General features: G+C 42.0%; 1 protein-coding gene across 1 annotated transcript; it reads left to right on the forward strand.

Moving 5' to 3' along the window:
• The first annotated feature begins 2,668 nt into the window (after positions 1 to 2,668).
• Positions 2,669 to 18,081, forward strand: LOC110284022 (uncharacterized). Its single transcript, XM_029471068.2, has 4 exons — positions 2,669 to 2,787; positions 13,707 to 13,833; positions 14,022 to 14,073; positions 15,111 to 18,081. Exons 1-4 carry the CDS (start codon positions 2,767 to 2,769, stop codon positions 16,672 to 16,674), a joined length of 1,764 nt encoding a protein of 587 aa, XP_029326928.2. The 5' UTR covers positions 2,669 to 2,766; the 3' UTR covers positions 16,675 to 18,081.
• Positions 18,082 to 18,322: the final 241 nt, after the last annotated feature.

Consider the following 18,322-nt stretch of genomic DNA (forward strand, 5'->3'; position numbering starts at 1 on the left):
CCTGTGTTTTCATAGGTAAGTTAACCTTTATAGGTTGGATTTTCCTTCTATCCAGGTCCTTCAGGTTTTTGGAGTCTCCATTGAGAAGTCAGGTATAATTCTAATATATATACCTTTATATTATAATTGGTCTTTTTCCCTTGCAACTTTTATTTTATTTTATTTTATTTTATTTTATTTTATTTTTATTAGATATTTTCTTCATTTTCATTTCAAATGCTATCCTGAAAGTTCCCTATACCCTCCCCACGCCCTGCTCCCCAACCCACCCACTCCTGCTTCCTGGCCCTGGCATTCCCCGGTACTGGGGCATATAATCTTTGCAAGAACAAGGGGCCTCTCTTCCCAATGATGGCCAACTAGGCCATCTTCTGATACATATGCAGCTAGAGACGTGAGCTCTGGGGGTACTGGTTAGTTCATATTGTTGATCCTCCTATAGGATTGCAGACCCCTTCAGCTCCTTGGGTGCTTTCTCTAGCTCCTCCGTTGGAGGCCCTGTGTTCCATCCAAAAGATGACTGTAAGCATCCACTTCTGTGTTTGCCAGGCACTGGCATAGCCTCACACGAGACAGCTATATCAGGGGCCTTGCAAATTTTAATATTCTTTTTGTTGTTGTTCTGTATGTTTAGTGTTTTGATTATTATGTGGTAAGGGGACTTTCTTTTCTGGTCTAATCTGTTTAGTGTTCTCTATGTTTATGGGCATGTCCTTTATATTAGGAAAATTTTTCTTTGATGGTCTTGTTGAAAATATTTTCTGGGCCTGTGAGGTGTGATCCTTCTTCTTCCTCTATTTTTATTATTCTTAGGTTTGATTTTTTAATAGTCGTCCTAGATTTCCTGAATGTTTTGTATCAGGACGTTTTTAGATTTAGCATTTTCTTTGACTAATGTATTCATTTTTTATTGTATCTTTAATACTTGACATTCTCTTGTATTCTGTTGGTGAAATTTGCCTCTGTAGTGCATGTTTGAATTCATTATTTTTTTATTTCTAGAATTCCCTCAGTTTGTGTTTTCTTTATTGCTTTTATTTTCATTTTCAGGTCTTGAACAGTTAAATTTATTTATTTCCACTATTTGTGTGTGTTTTCTTGGCCATCTTTAGAGAATTTATTTATTTTCATCCTAAGAACATCTATCATCTTCATATAGTCAGTTTTATGGTCTTTTCATTGTGCTTTTCATTGTGTTGGATTGAATATTCAGGGCCTGCTGTGGTTAGGATAGTTGGACTTTAGTGGAGACATATTACCCTCACTGTTATTGATTGTGTTTTTATGATTAAGTGTAGGCATCTGATTTTGGATGAATTATAGATCCAGGTGCTGGTTTCTGGATTTCTCTTTGTTGGATGGATATTTTTCTCTTGGTTTCTAGGTCCCCTCCAGATTTTCTGAGTCTGGTGGGGGGAAGGAGACCTCATAAAATTGCAAAGCTTCTGTAAGGCAAAAGACGCTGTCAATAAGACAAAAAGGTAACCAACGGAATGGGAGAAGATCTTTACCTATCCTAAATCTGATAGGGGGCTAATGTCCAATACATATATAAAGAACTCAAGAAGTTGGACTCCAGAAAATCAAATAACTCTATTAAAAATTGAGGTACAGAGCTAAACAAAGAATTCTCACCTGAGGAATACCAAATGGCTGAGAAGCACCTAAATGAAGGTGTTGAAAGAGGTTGCCCCCACCACCACCATAGGAAGCAATAGAAGGCATCCTCTGTGAGTTCCCAGACTTCCTAGTTGTCTCTGCCTCAGCACTACAGAAGGGCTGTTTATCACTGTGATATTGACAGTTGTGACTTAGGTGTATATTTGTGGATGTAGACATCTCTCTGGATTTTGAGCCAAGGAAATTTTTTGTCTGAATTGAAGAGTTAATATATGTGTTGAATTCTATGTTGAATATTACTGCTATGTAACCTCGTGTTTCTGTAATTCAATAATTGTATTCATTGGTTGTTGCTCTAATTTTATTGATTAAAAAAAATGGATTGGTTGAGTAGCAGTGCATAGTGGACCACACCTTTAAATTCCAGCCCTCTGGAAGCAAAGGCAGATAGATCACTGTAAATCCGCGACAAGCCTGGTGTAGATGGTGAGAACTTAGCCACAGCTACATAACAGAGATTCTGCCTCAAAACAACAATAAAAACAAGCAAACAAAATCAATAAATTGAAGCATAACATGTGAGAGAGCTTTACAACACTTTTACCTCATTCCAAAGTCATGAGTTTGCATAGTAGGCCCTCCTGGTTCCTGTCTCTGGACAGACCTTTGATTCTGTGGATCTTCCCATTAAGAACTTGAATCAAAAATGTCCAGGGCAAACTTGGACACTGTTTTTAATCAAAGCAATAGAGGGCCCCAGAGTTCACAAGAACAACGTGCATAAAGTAGCTTGTTCCCCTTAAATGCAAAGTTATAAAACAGGTCGGAACCGGCTTAGCCCAGCTTAAAAAAACAAAACGAAAACAAACAAACAAAAAACTGGCGTACAAAAGAATCTGCAATTCTAACTGCATTGGGAAAGAGGAATGTTATTAATTAAGGCATTTAAGGTCAAGGCTGTCACTATCTTTCCTCAATCAGGGATGCTGTTACTGCTCTTCGTGAACTGTCCAATGACGAACCGGTACATTCGGAAAGTCCCGCCCTTGCCGCCATGTTTGAGTCCTGTGTTGTTGAGAAGGTCTGTGGTGGTGTTGGGGCTGGACTATATCTCCTGTTTTTAGGCCTATTAGGAAGAACACCTGGATGCATCTGAAAGAGGAAATGGTGAGTATGCCTTGGGCTCCTGGAGTCGTAAGTGAAAGCTTTGTGACACTGCAGTCTGTGGCGCTGTTGCCTGCCGTTCCCTTGGTGCTGTGCAGCCTAGTGTGCCTTGGAGCGGGACACTGGAATTGTGTGCAGAGCAGGCGACCGGGCACCGGAGCCCGCTCTGTTCTGTCCTAGGGAAGCTACTTCGTTCCAGGCCCCTATCTTCATGGGGTTAGTCCTCACCTGGAACCTGCGCCTCCGCAGACACTGCAGCACTGCAGGTTGGTGACGCGGTGTCCAGACTGTGGTGTAAGGGGACTTGGGTGGTGTGAGCAGTTGCTCGTATGCCTTATAGGCATATCTCTGCTACTTTCGATTCTTTTCTCTCATTGCCTTTGTAAATTATATTCTTCACAGTACTGCAGTTGAACACTAGGCCGGGACAACTTATTAATCTCTCTCTCTCTCTCTCTCTCTCTCTCTCTCTCTCTCTCTCTCTCTCTCTCGTGTGTGTGTGTGTGTGTGTGTGTGTGTGTGTGTGTGTGCGCGCGCGCGCGCGCGTGATGCCCTTTTAAAAATGAGATTAAAGAGTATTTAATTGTGCCGTCCGTGAGAGTGGGCCAAATTTTTCAATCTTAGAGAAAGTAGAGAAGTATAATGATGGTTTTTTTTTTTTCCCCACTGACCATTTCTGAAGCCAAAATTCGGGTTTTTAAAAAGCTTTCCTAGACTTGGTTTTTGTGAGCCCTGTAAAGTAGATCAGGTGCTTGCCAGTCTATATCGTTTGCTTGTGTGCTGGAGGCCGGTTCTCCAAGAAGAAGAAATTGTGACTAAGAGTATTTGATCAGTATTTACCAGATGACATTCTTTTAGGGGTGTGGGGGAGTTGGTATTTTCAGTAGAATATTCATTCGAACAGTATTATTTCTGCCACTTCGTGAACTTGAGGATTCTATTTCTTTACCATTTGAAGTTGTCATCGCTGAAGTCTTTTTACTGGGCTTTATTTCTAAGTAATTCTTTTCCTGTTAACATGAATGGTATTTTGTTTCTGATTTTCCCTTCTGCTCTAATCTTTATTGGAGTAGAGAAATAACATTGCTTACTGTATATTGATTTTATATCCTGCTATGTTTAAAAAGTATTAAATGATACAAAGAAAATGACTACTTTTTAAAATTCTGTGTTCTATTCATGCTCAAATTGATGGGAACGTTAGCAGGTACTAGGCAATTTTAGCTAATTATAGGTAAAATAATGAGCAGTTGCATACTAAAATGAGAAGGACCTCGGAGAGGGTAACATTGTTATGAAACAATATACTATTATTTGAAAATAAATTTAAATTACTTGTACAATGAATTTTTTTAAAAAAGTCTTGGGACACAGTATTTAGAAAAGAGCACTTTTGATTTTCTAATAGAATTCGAAAAGAAAATAAGACCAAATTAAAATGAACGTGTAGGATCTCGAGAGACCGGTGACTCAATTGTCAAGGATGCTCGCCACTTTTGCAGGGAACCTGGATTCTGTTCCCAGAGCCAGGTTGGGCAGCTCACAAACACTTGTAAATTCAGCTCCTGACATTCTTCTCTGGCCTCTAGAGCCTGCACACAAATTGTATACACACAACCATACACAGATACACATAAAAAAATAAGTTTTAAAGAAAGAAAATCAAGCAAAATATAGTTATATCGTTTATTGCAATAAGAAGAGTTACACATAAAAGACATACAAATGTTTGTTAACAATTATCCATTCGAATGTCAGGGGTGTGTGTGTGTGTGTGTGTGTGTGTGTGTTCACGCTCATGTGCCTGTGCCCGTGTGAGCATGCATGCTCAAGCACACCATGTAAAAGGGGGTGATAGAGGACATTAGAGTAGAAGACCTAACTGTCTTCCTTATATGGGAAAAATAATCACATATAAGAGATGGAGTTTAGAAGTGGTGTTGAGGGGATTAAAAATATGAGCCATTGCTGATCATAGTGAAATCCTGAAATTCCAACAGTTGCCTCTCAGTTAATGGTGGGGCTTTGGAAGCCACTCCCAAGTCCATTGCTGGAGTTTTTTTTACTGGCATGATTTCATGCAGTATTTGTGTGGGTAACCACAAGCTATTGTTAACTCATGTATGCAGCAGCCACGCCATGCACTGAACACAGCATTTCACGGTACTGCTCATATCCTCCAGTCATTATATTTTCAATTCAGGAGTGGGGTGTTGCTGGAATAGACCTGACAGTGATTTTGTTTGGAGGAATGTAGATTTGGGGACTTGGGATTTGCAAAGTCATGGAATGCTTTAAGTGGGACTTAATGGGCCATCCTAGCCGGAATATGGAAGACATTGGGCTGAGGGTGATTGGATCTCTGGAGTTCATTCTTGTGATGTCTTAGTGAAGAGTGTTGCTGCCTTTTATCCTTGCTTAAAGAGTCTGCTGATTTGTACTAATTGCATTGACAAAGGAAGTCCCAGAAAAGCTCAGCATAGACTTTGCCCTCTGGTGTACTCTCATGGAGAGTATTTTAATCAAGATTAGCCACCTTAGGAAGGAAAAATACAAAATGTTTGGTTCAAGTAATAAAAGGGACCCGGAAGTACAATTGAGCTAAATCCTGTATTTGAGGAGATAAACAGATTAAGGGAGTGCTTACTTTAGAACAAGATCCTACCTGCTGAGGAAAGCTGCTAATAGGGAGTGGAACCAGCCCAAAATAGTGAATTTTGTTGGTCCTGAATGCTAGATCTGTCAACAACTATCAACAAGGATTAAAGGAGTTAGAGAGATCTGAAGAGTGCTTTGACATTGGACATGGAGTTTGGAGTTTGACCAGCTTGTATTTTCTTGCTTTGGTCCAGTATTTCCTTGCTATGATGTTTTGCAATAATTATGTATATCCTGTGCCATAATATGTTGGAAGTATGCAATCTGTGTTTTGATTTTGATTTTATTGGAGATTACAGTTAAGAGATTACATGAATCTCAAAAGAGACTTTGAATTTTGAACTTTCAACACTGATGAGTCTGAGGGCTAAATAACTTTAAAAGTTCCACAGTCTTTGCAAATTCTTACTGTACTGGCTAGTTTTGTGTCAACTTGACATAGCTGGAGTTAATCACAGAGAGAGGAGCTTCAGTTGAGGAAATACCTCCATGGGATCCAACTGTAAGGCATTTTCTCAATTAGTGATCAAGGGGGAGGGCCCCTTGTGGGTGGGACCATCTCTGGGCTGGAAGTCTTGGGTTCTATAAGAGAGCAGGCTGAGCAAGCCAGGGAAAGCAAGCCAGTAAAGAACATTCCTCCATGGCCTCTGCATCAGCTCCTGCTTTCTGACCTGTTTGAGTTCCAGTCCTGACTTCCTTGGTGATAAACAGCAGTATGGAATTGTAAGCTGAATAAACCCTTTCCTCCCCAACTTGCTTCTTGGTCATGATGTTTGTGCAGGAATAGAAACCCTGACTAAGACAAATTGGTACCAGCAGAGTGGGGTATTCCTGTGACAACCTGACCATGTTTTGGGGAGGGCTGTAGAAGGAGTTTGGAACTTTGGGCCAGAATATCCATTTGGTGTTAAGAGCTTTGTGGGATGTTGTGTAGGAGCTTGGAAGATAATGTTGAGAACAATGCAGAAGATGGAGGCCTGGCTTGTGAAATTTCAGAGGGAAGATTAAAGACTCTTTTCTGGGCCATTGTTACTTTGATTGTGGAGGTTCTGTAGTTCTGGTTAGCTGGGGCTGAAGAATCAGCTGTGATTAACAAGATACCAGAACTACTAAAGCAAAAACTTTGCATTACTGGGACTATTGATGCTGGTTAGCTGGAGCTAAGAAATTAGCAGTGATTAAGAAGAGACCAGCATCATTGAGGTAACATCTTCTGGGAAGTGTTTTCTGAAAGCACAGAGGCTGTGTTCGAGAGCTAGCCAAGGTTGTACTGTGCTGTGGCTGGACTTGGTAATGTGTAAGAGTTACCCAGGTGGTACTGGTTTTGAAGGCATGAAGGGGTCATGCTGAGGCTCGGCACTGTGAGAGGCCATGGAAGGCCATTGAAGAAGGTGCAGCCTCAGTTGCAATTGGTGGCCCAGGACTGAAGGGGTCATGCAAAGGAGTTGAGGCTTGGCACCATGAAGAGAGCCTATGAGAGGCTATTGGTGAAGCCTAGTTACAGTGGAAGACAGCAGCATTTTGGAGATGCCAGGACCATGAGATGACCACCAAGAACAGCAGCAGCAGTGGAGTACAGGCAGCTGGAGCCTAGAAGACAAGGTGTGTGCTACAAAGGGCATGGCTGGAGAAGTGACCCAAGCCCTTGGAGGAGCCCAGAAGATTGTGAGTTGGATCCCAGACATTGGACAGTTGGAGTTTAATTTTTGCTTTTGATTGTAACTGTGCCCTGACATTTTTCCCTCTTGAAGGAAGAAAATATTTTAGTGGATCCCACAGTTAAGAGAGTCTTTTAATTGTAAAAAGACTTTGGATCTTAAAAGATATTGGATATTTTAAAAGGATTGAACTTTTAATATGTAAAGACTGTGGGACTTTTAAAGTTGTTTAGATCTTGGGAATGAATAAGAACTAAGGGTTGAGGCTTACTAGTGATGTATTTGTGTGTCAAGTTGACAAGGGGTCAATTGTACCTGAATAAACCCTTTCCTCCCCAACTTGTTTCTTGATCATGATGTTTGTGCAGGAATAGAAACCCTGACTAAGACACTTACATACTAAAATTTCAATTCCTTTAAAATATCCAATCTCTTTTAATCCAAAGTCTTTTAATAATTAAAAGTCTCTTAACTGTGGGCTCCACTAAAATACTTTCTTCCTTCAAGAGGGAAAAATATCAGGGCACAGTCACAATCAAAAGCAAAATCAGACTCCAACAGTCCAATGTCCATGGGGATTTTTCAAATTGGACTAAATGTATTTTTGCATTATGCTATGGCTAGGTGTGGCCCCCATAGAGTCATGTGTTTGAACAAGCCTATGGAGGCCAGGGAGTGGAATGTGGTGATTTGAATATGCTTGGCCCAAAGGAAGTGGTACTGTTAGGAGGTGTGGCCTTGTTGGAGGAAGTGTGTCACTGTGGGATGAACTTTGGAGGTCTCCTATTATACTCAGACTGCACCCATTACAGAAGAGAGCTTTCTCCTAGCTGCGTCAGGACGCCAGTCTCTCTCCTGGCTGCAGTTGGATCAAGATGCAGAATTCTCAGCTCTTTCTATAGCACTATGTCTGCCTGAATGCTCCCATGCTTCTGCCTTGTAAGCCAGCACCAATTAAATGTTGTCCTTTATACAAGTTGCCTTGGTCATGGTGTCTCTTCACAGCAATGGAAACCCTAACTAAGACAGGATGCTACTACAGACAGGGGGTGGATAGCAGAGGGCTCTCTGACCAAAATCCTATATGATGATGACCTGTCCCTGTGACATTTGGGAGTAACATTATTCACTAATATGTGGTACTTGTGTTTGTTTAGATCTATGTGGGCTTGTGGCCAGCCTGGTCTGCAAACAGAGTTCCAGGCCAACAAGGGCTACATAATGAGACTTTTTTTCCTATTCTCTCCAAGAAAACTGTATTTTAAATTAGCTTACAAACTAGTAGTGTTTCGTGATGCTATTTGGTTAACCCAGTTCCTAGCCCTCCTTTTTGCTAAAAATCAAGACATCAACACCAACTAAAATGTAGACTGTGCTCCCCTCCCCCCTATCCTCCCCCCCCCCCCCCCCCCACACACACACACACGGCAGTGGTCAAAGACACACCTTGGTGGTGGTGTTCTTACATTGGGCAGTGGCAGTCCTTTGTTCATCTAGCCTAATGCCTCGCTTGGTGGCCAAAGGTGTCTTATGCCTAGGACTCATAAAAATAAAATTAAATCAAATTAAATCCAGGCAGCACAGTGCAGGAGGAGGAAGACAGGGAGAAAACTGCAGACAGCCATGCCACCCACAAACCTGCCCTCTAGTGCATGGCACAGGGAACCACAGTCACCCGCTCACTGCCACACCATGCAGCGTGGATAGATGGTATCACCCAGGGGCCTGCCAGTTGCATAGCCAATCTGTAGCAAGAACAACCACAATGTGAGTATGTAGTTGTCAGATCAGAGAGAAAGAGAAGTGAAATGGCTTGAGCGTTCTGAAGCGAGATGGGACTGGAGACTCCAGGGTAGACAGGAGTAGCCTGTTATGAGTAGCCAGCCCTGCCACCTGAGACCATGATTAGGTCTTAGCCCAAGCTGCCACTGAAGGCCATGTCTGAGTCCATGGCTATGCAGCCGTTGCAGGGGTCAGTGTTGATTTCATGGCTTGCATTACTACTAGAGAACATGGGGATGGCCCTGGTCAGGGCAGCCACCAGGATTCATGTGGATGTCCAGGGTCTATGCATAACTGGCCCTGCTCCTCACTGGATGCGGTGCTCTGGAGAGCTGGCTCCATCTTTCACCTGCGGCAGCACTAGGGAAAGAGGGCTCTGCACCCTGCCCAGGCAGCACACTAGAGCTGGCCCTGCCTGGTGGGTGTGTGGGTAAGCCAGCCTCAAGGGTGTGAGTATGGGAAAGCTGACCCCATCATTCGTTCACCATGGAATGGTATGCATGCATGAGGTGGTGCCCCCTGTACCCCCCCTCGCTGCCTCTGGCAATCAGGAAAGCTGCCCAAAATGTCATTAGCTCAGGAAAGCTATGCCTGCCCCTCACTTGGGCACCTCAGTGGAGTTGACCCTGATGGCAAAGGCACATGAGTCAGCCCCCAAGGTGCAAGAGCAGGAGAGCTGTCTCAGACCCTCACAGACTGTAGCACTTGGGAAAATGGGCCCTGGTTGACTGGGCAGCACAGTGAAGCTGGCTCTGGAGGCAAGGGTGCAAGTGATCCAGCTCTGAAAGCATGAGTGTAGGAAAGCTGATACCCTCTCCTACTGATGGTGGCTTTGGGTGGCCAGTGCTGAAAAGCTCGATCTGGTGGTAGAGATAAGGGGAACCAGCAGGCTGACCAGTTCAGCTACTTCTCAGGCCCAGATTCAGAGCTCTGAGTTGGCCCACTCCAAAATCTATATCATCTGCAAACAGCTGTGATGTGTGAAAGGGTCAGGCCTGCTGTTCCAAAGCTGCAGGATCGCCATGACACGGGGCAACAACAGAATAACCATAAGAAGTCCTGATGAGGATCCAATCTTGATGGTGTCACAGCAGTCAGAGACCTCAAACCAGACCAGTGAGTCCCTGCAACAACATTTGCAAGTGAAGATGTGTGAACGGAAAGGATGTTGTGGACACACTGACATTCTACAGATTCCATGACGAGACGTTTTTTCTATGCTGTGTTGTTTGTGTTGTTGTTTTGTGTTTTTTAGTTTTGAGGGGCAACGGGCAGGGAGGGGACAGGGAGATGAACAGTACTGGGTACATGATGTGAAACTCAGAATCAATAAAAAGTTCAAAAGAAAAGTGTGGACTATAGCATCCAGGCATGGTAGCACATGTCTTTAATCCTGGCACTCAGGAGGCAAACGCAGGTAGATCTCTGAGTTTGAGGCCAGCCCGGTCTACAGAGTGAGTTCCAGGACCACACAGAGAAACCCTTTCTCAAAAACTCAAAAGAAAGAGGAGGAAGAAGAACAAGAAGACAACAATCACAACTGTGAACCTGAACAGAGTATTCTCATAAGAAATGTAAAATGCAAATAGCAAATAGCATTAGAAGTGTTCACTGTCTTCAGCCATTAGGAAATACCGATGAAAACGGATGGGTATGGCCTCATCCATTGGAACATGATCAACCTACCCGTAGGGCACAAAGGAATACTGACTCTCCCCCAACAGCCATCATGAAGTGGATCTTGTGAGCTCCTCCCAAATCTATGCTGGAATTTAACCGACCTAGTCTAAAGTATTGTGAGAATTTCATACTTTGGCACATCTATAATAAAGAGATTGTTTTGATGTGTGACATTGAGGTCCTTTGTATTTTTGTCCACTTATTTTCTTCCACAAAATCACATCTTCATCATTGACAGAGAGTTAATATGTCATTTTTTGTAATACATCTGATTTTAATCATATGCTCTCCTAAGTATGTTTAGGCATAATACTGTAAATAATGGTTCTCCTAAAAAAAAATCCCTCGAAGGGCACAGTTTGCCTTAATGAGCCTATAGCAAACTGGATAATGAGCCTATAGCAAACTATAGCTAGTACTGGATTGGTCCAATTTCCATATGTCCTGGATGTGTACTGGCTTGTATTTGACTAGGAATAGGTCTTTGTTAAGTTTTCTAAGGGGAGGAACTTATTTCCATCATTTAATGCAGGGGGGTGGGAGGGTGACTTGTTGAGTGGTGTACGTACATAGCCCAAGACAAGTGGAGTCCCATGTTGTTAAAGCCTTTTCTGTGACTTAATATGTGTGTGGGACCTCCAGTTGGAGAACACGAACCCCCCTAATAAACCTCTTGTAAAAGCACTGACTCCTGAGTTGAGTTACTGTTTGCATGAGAGCTGGTGAAGGTTTATCTAGTAAAGAGAGTCAAGGAAATGCTCTGATTTGAGAGAGCCTTCTTCCTGCTTCCTTGGGATTTGATTAGAGAATAGGAGAGAAATAATCCATAAAGTAGCAACTTATGTTAAAAGCCTTCCCAATCAGAGGCTTGCTTACTTGGGGTGGTTGTGGAACTTGTGGCTCAGCAATTACACCTTGGGAGGAGTGGCTTAGTTTGCTCCATGCTTCAGGGCCCAGAACAAAGCCATTTTCCACCATCATTTCTCAGTATTACATGTGGCCAGCAACACAGTAGCTTGTAATTGTTTTCTGTAATCTATGCCCACAAAGAATTTTTTTTCTCTTTGTCCTTTTACTGTTCTGCTTGTCTCCACAAGCACACACCAACTCCTGAGGCAGTGACACTCTGTAGCTCACACACAAGAATGAGGATAAAATGGAAGGCAGAAGAACAAGAAGAAGAAGAAGAAGAAGAAGAAGAAGAAGAGGGGGAGGGGGAGGAGGAGGAAGAGGAGGAAGAGGAGGAAGAGGGAAAAGAAACACCTGCTTTTACAAAAAGATATATTTGCTTTTTAAAATTGTTTTCTATTCATTCATTTTACATCCTGATCCCAGCCCTGCCCTTCTCTTCCCAGTCCCACCCTTACAAATCCCTCTTCCCATTGTTCCTACCCTCAGAGAAGGGAGTCCCCCTCCTTGGGTACCACCCCACCTTGGGGCATCTAGTCACAGCAGGTCTAGGCACATCCTCTCTCAAAAAGGCCCCATCTAGGCATTCCAAGTAGAGGGATAGGGCATCCAACAGCAGGGAACAGAGACAGAGGTAGCCCCTGTTCCACGTGTTAGGGAACAGACAGAGGTAGCCCCTGTTCCGCGTGTTAGGGGAACCACATGAATACCATGAGGCACATTTGCTATAGACTTTTTTTAATCTTGTTTAAATGTATGTCAGTGTGCATGAGAGTGTTAGTGCCAGTGAGTGCCCAAAGTCAGATCACCTGGGCTTAGTTACCTGCCACCTGGAGGTGGGTGCTGGGGACAAACTCCACTCCTGTTTAAGAGGTGACTTTTAACTGCTGAGCCATCTCTCCAGCCCTTTACAACAAATGTAGCTACAAAGTTTGGTTTCAGTACTGAGGAGTGAGGTTACTCGTGTTACTCGTTACAGAGTTGAAAGGGGTTTGGCTGCTAAGGAGGGTAACACTCCCAGATGATTCTGATCGATAGGCTGATTTGCGATAAGTCTTTGTTCACAGCCCACGTCCTTGCCATAATTTATCAGAATGTGGTCACATCCTTGCCAAGTTATACATAAGCATAAGATAGAAAAACGATTCTTCTTACGCATTTGTAAACTGTGCCTATGTGCCCATGTACCTAAAACTAGTTCCGAGCCAGATAGGCTGGATGTGTTCTAATTTGTATTTGAACGGAGTCCAGAAATTAGCAAAGTTTTGCTAAGTGGGATAATGTATTTAGGAATACATTAGTAGAATAATGTTTAAGGTAGCCATACTTGCATCCTGGCCCATAGAGGGTATTAGATTGACAATAAGTTACAAGATGCAATTTTCAGAAATGGATATTTACACTATCCAAGCCAAGTGCAGTCCCACATTGTTGTTATTCCCTATTCTTGCCCACCTCTGTATTGCCCCAGTGTCCAGTGCTGGCCTCTTCAATCAATACTGCTGCCTTGTCTGTGATCTGCTTGTCTAAGACTTTAAGATTGCACACTCTCAGCCGGGCGTGGTGATGCACGCCTTTAATCCCAGCACTTGGGAGGCAGAGGCAGGCTGATTTCTGAGTTCGAGGCCAGCCTGGTCTACAAAGTAAGTTCCAGGACAGCCAGGACTATACAGAGAAACCCTGTCTCGAAAAAAACCAAAAAAAAAAAAAAAAAAAAAAAAGATTGCACACTCTCCTTTCCTCTGTCAAATAAATTAGTCCATTGTCTTTTTTGGGTTTTTGTTTTGTTTTGTTGTTTTGGGTTTTTTTGTTTGTTTGGTTGGTTGGTTTTTTTGAGACAGGGTTTCTCTGTGTAGCCCTGGCTGTCCTGGAACTCACTCTGTAGACCAGGCTGGCCTTGAACTCAGAAATCCACCTGCCTCTGCCTCCCAAGTGCTAGGATTAAAGGCGTGTGCCACCACTGCCCGGCTCCGTTGTCTTTATAGTCAACTTCATTGAGGATCTTAAGCCCTGAGCAGAATGAATCCAGATTTGTGGCAAAGGTAGGACACAAATGCCCTCTGTCTGTTTCTGATAGAGCTCCAGTTTCTCTCTAAAATGACACAGGAGGGCTGCCTGTCTACATTTCTATCAGTACTCTTATCCTCCAGCTTTCACGACAATGGCCTGGCCCTGTCAAGGTCGCAGGTCTTGTCAAATTGGCTGCTAATACTAACCATCTCCCTATTGTTTTAGGAGCCTGTGACCTTTGAGGATGTGGCTGTGAACTTCAGTCCAGGAGAGTGGGCTCTGTTGGATTCCAGTCAGAAGAAGCTCTACAGAGATGTGATGACAGAAACCTTCATGAACCTGATCTCCATAGGTAAAAACACTGATTGTCCTGCTTCTTCAGTGAGAGGACAGCTGTTTCTTGCTCCTCTGTGTAGTTTCATGTGGAAAAGGGGACATGATGGCGAAGGAGCAGGTCACGTCACACGACAGTCAAAGGTAGACTAGAAGTGTTTTCTAGTGTTGGAAAAGTCGTAATGGTTTCTTTTGATTTACTTCCAGGGAAAACAGAAGAAAACATTGAAGAGGACTATGCCAACGGCAGAAGTCTGAGGTAATCCACATTCAAAGAGGGGGATTGGCATCGAATGTTTGCAATTTGTTTTAGGAAATATGAAAGCCAATGATCCAACTACATCTAAATGTAAATTAGTTCTTTGACAAATTTCTAAAACCAACACTTGAGTTTGTGCATCCAGAGCTGTTGAGGAGTCCATCTCTTTAATCTATTAAGATTTCCTAAATGCCTTACCTTAAGCAATGTAAGACTTGGTTGTATATATACAGCCTTCTCTTCATGCACACAAGTATTTAATATTCTTTTATCAGGTTTACTTTAGAATTTGGATATATGTTAAGTACAGTGAAGTTTAGTTTTAATTTGGATCTAGCTTCAATAAATCTCATGAACTATATTCAGATATTTCAATTGCATCATGCTTGATCCACATCCTTTATATAAGTCATAGTCCCCATTGTTAACTGGTGTAGACATTTCTAAAAAACTTATTCTTTGATAATTTCATACATGTATGCAATGTATCTAATCATAGATCTATCCTCCTTCCTCACCAACTCCTCTGGCATCCTTCCTCACATCCCTCTTCCAGCACTTTTTTGTCTTTTTTTTTTTTTTAAGAAGGTTTCTTTCTTTCTTTCTTTCTTTCTTTCTTTCTTTCTTTCTTTCTTTCTTCCTTCCTTCCTTTCTTTCCTTCTCTCTCTCTCTCTCTCTCTCTCTCTCTCTCTCTCTCTCTCTCTCTCTCTTTCTTTCTTTCTCAGTTAGTTAGTTAGTTTTACATAGCCCATGGCATCTCATTAGCATTACCTCTATAGGAATTGGTGCATGTATTGCAGTGGAGCATGAGGAGCCCACAAAGGTCCAAACTCCTGGGGAAAAAAATCCTTATAAGAGTAAACACTACACTTAGTACAGACTCTTTCTATGTGGGCCTCAAAGCTGGTGTCACTCTACTGCTGCCTCCTAAATACTTTATTAACAGGAGTTAACGGAAGTGAGCCACAGCTCCTAGCCCCTGGTACTTCTCTTAGCTAATCATAAAATATTAGTTATGCTCTTTTCATTTTTTGCAGAACTCAGATGATTGGGAGAGATTGTAAATATGAAAATAGTTTTCAGTATGGAGAAGCCCATCGCCGAATTCCAGAATATGTTGTTAACAAGGGCATGCCTTCTGCAACAGCAGTGTATGAAAGCAATGTGTGTGCAAGAGGCATCCGTGCTCACTCCCCTTCGCGTGTGCATCTCACAGATGAAACTGGAGCGGAACCATCTGAGAATAAGGAACATGTGCATGTAGCTTTTCAGTATGAGAAACGTTATGCAGATGTCACTTCTGAGCCCTCTCACATACTAGAAGGTCCTAGAGAGATAGTTTATCAAAAGAAACAGCCTAGTGAAGCCTATAGGATTCTCACTTCTGATCAAAATTATGAGAGAATTGACAGTGAAGGTACATATAATCCGTTTGAAAAAGCCATCCAGAGATATGCTTATTTTCAGATGTATGAACAACTCCACACTAGAGTGAAACCATTTATGTGTAAGCAATGTGGGGAAGCCTTTGTTCATTTCAGCCAACTTGTCTACCATGAAAGAATTCATACGGGAGAGGAATGTTATGTGTGTAATCAGTGTGGAAAAGCATTTAGACACTATTCATACCTCCAGAAACATGAAAGAATTCACAGTGGAGATACACCTTATGTGTGTAAGCAGTGTGGCAAAGCCTTTGTTCGTTCCTCACACCTTCTTGTCCATGAAAGAATTCACACTGGAGAGAAACCTTATACATGTAAGCATTGTGGGAAAGCCTTCAGTCATCACAGTGCCTGCTACAGACACGAAGTCATTCACACTGAAGAGAAACCCTATGTCTGTAAGCAATGTGGGAAAGCATTTACTTGTTCTACATCCCTTCGCAATCACGGAAGAATTCACACTGGAGAGAAACCTTACGCATGTAAGCAGTGTGGCAAATCCTTCATCCAACGTGATGCTTGCTACAATCATGAAAGAACTCATACTGGAGAGAAGCCCTATGTGTGTAAGCAGTGTGGGAAAGCATTTACATGGTCCACATGCCTTCGCAACCATGAAAGGACTCACACTGGAGAGAAACCTTACACATGTAAGCATTGTGGAAAAGCCTTCACCCATTCCAGTACCCGGTATAGTCATGAAAGAATTCATACTGGAGAGAAACCGTACGTTTGTAAAAAGTGTGGCAAGGCATTCATTCATTCCAGTCATCTTATCAGCCATGAAAAGATCCACACTGGGGAGAAACCGTATCCATGCAAGCATTGTGGGAAAGCCTTCATTCAACGGAAGGCGTGTCACAATCATGAAAGAACTCATACTGGAGAGAAACCCTATGCATGTAAATATTGTGAAAAAGCATTTAGGTGTTCCACATACCTTCGGAACCATGAAAGAACTCACACTGGAGAGAAACCTTATATATGTAAGCATTGTGGAAAAGCCTTTACACATCAGAGCGCCCGTTACCGTCATGAACGAATTCACACTGGGGAGAAACCCTACGTGTGTAAAAAATGTGGGAAAGCATTCAGTGATTGTAGCTACCTTGTGAAACATGAAAGAATTCATTGGAGAGAAACCTTACACATGTAAGAATCGAGAAGCTTTTATGTGTTCCACATTCCTTTACACACACCAGAAAAGAACTGAGAATTTTACAGCAGTGTATCTGGTGGCCTTGTCTGTGCACAACTTATATGCATGAAAGAAATGTGAGAACAGCTCACAAAGACCCATTATTTAAAGTGTATATACATATGGAGAACAATTGAAATTTTCAAAAGTGTAGTTGTATCCCTGATACGCAAGCATATATAGGATAAAATCCTATGGCACTGGGCATGATAGGATGTGCCTTTTATTCTAGCACTGGGCAAGATGGGGATGGTAAAGAGTAGAGAATTATAATGGATATAGTGGATTTGAACACCCCATGGGAAGTTTGGGATGAGCCAGTTACAAGCAAGTAGAATTTTCTTTGCAAGAAGAAAAGAAAAAGCTATAGAGACGGTTCAGCTGTTCAGAGCCCATGCTGCTCTGCCGGGGGACCTGAGTTTGTCTCTCAGCATCAACATTGTGTGGCTTACAAGCATCTGCAATTCCAAATCCAAGAACTGTGATGCCCTCTTCTGGCCTCTATAGGTATAGAACACATGTGATGCATATACATATAAATAAGTCTTTTTTAAAAATTATGTATACAAAGCAAATAGGAGAAACGTGGGTTGTTTTGTTTTGTTTTTTCAAAAAAGTCTGAAGTATCATGTAGTCTAATCTTGTAAGAATAATAAATGTGGAGACAACAAATTTATTTGCACAGGATATTTCTGGAAATAACCTGGAGTACAGTAAAATTATGATCATTTTTATCATTGTCTGATTCTTACATGAGATCTTTAGTTTGCATTATTTTTTTTTTTATATTTCTGATACAAGACTTGGTGAATAATGTCATGATTTTGCCTGCCTATATTTCCTGGTTCTTGAACTGCTGAATCTAACACGACACTGTCTCTAGCAATCCAACCACATCCATATAAAGAAACATTTGCATTGAGGTGATGTAAGCTTGATTAATTAATTACAGTTCGGTGGGTGTTGTTTAATGAAGTGAGGCAGTGCTTTTTCTACCTTACTGTAGAGCTGTTGGAGTCATTGAACGGAGATACATTTGTAATAAAATGTATTTGTTGGCAAATGTGCTTCATTTGAAAGTGAAACTGTAAGCTGCTTAAAAGTGCTTTCTTGCTCTTACATGTCATTTTTAAAAAATATTAATCCCTTTGCTATTTCCTTACATTTATGTGAAAAATGGAATGTTTCTGGCATTTGTATAGATTTTATATTTTGTGCTTTTTAGTGTATGCGTTCTAATAGGTGTTTTGTTTCTTTTTTGTTTGTAGATAGGATATTACTATGTATGCTTGGCTGGCCTAGAGCTTACATAGTTCCTGCCTTTGCCTCCAAAGAGTTGGAATTAAAACTTACACTACCACCTCATATGAGATTTTTGTATGTGTGTTTTACAGGGGGGTTGGTTTGCTTTGGTTTGGTTTGGTTTTATTTTTGTTTGCTTCCTTGGTTTGTTTGTTTGTTTAAGGGTCTCACAGTGTAGCTCTGGCTGTCCAGGTACTATGTACAGCCTGGCCTCAAACACACAGATTCACCTGCCTCTGATTTTCAATGGCCAGGACTAAAATGCACAAGCCAATGTTTGGCTGTGTGTTTTGCAGGGTTGTTT

The sequence above is a fragment of the Mus caroli genome, unplaced genomic scaffold (genome assembly GCF_978045245.1).
Source record: "Mus caroli unplaced genomic scaffold, Mus_caroli_1 scaffold_18, whole genome shotgun sequence".
NCBI classification, from domain to species: domain Eukaryota; kingdom Metazoa; phylum Chordata; class Mammalia; order Rodentia; family Muridae; genus Mus; species Mus caroli.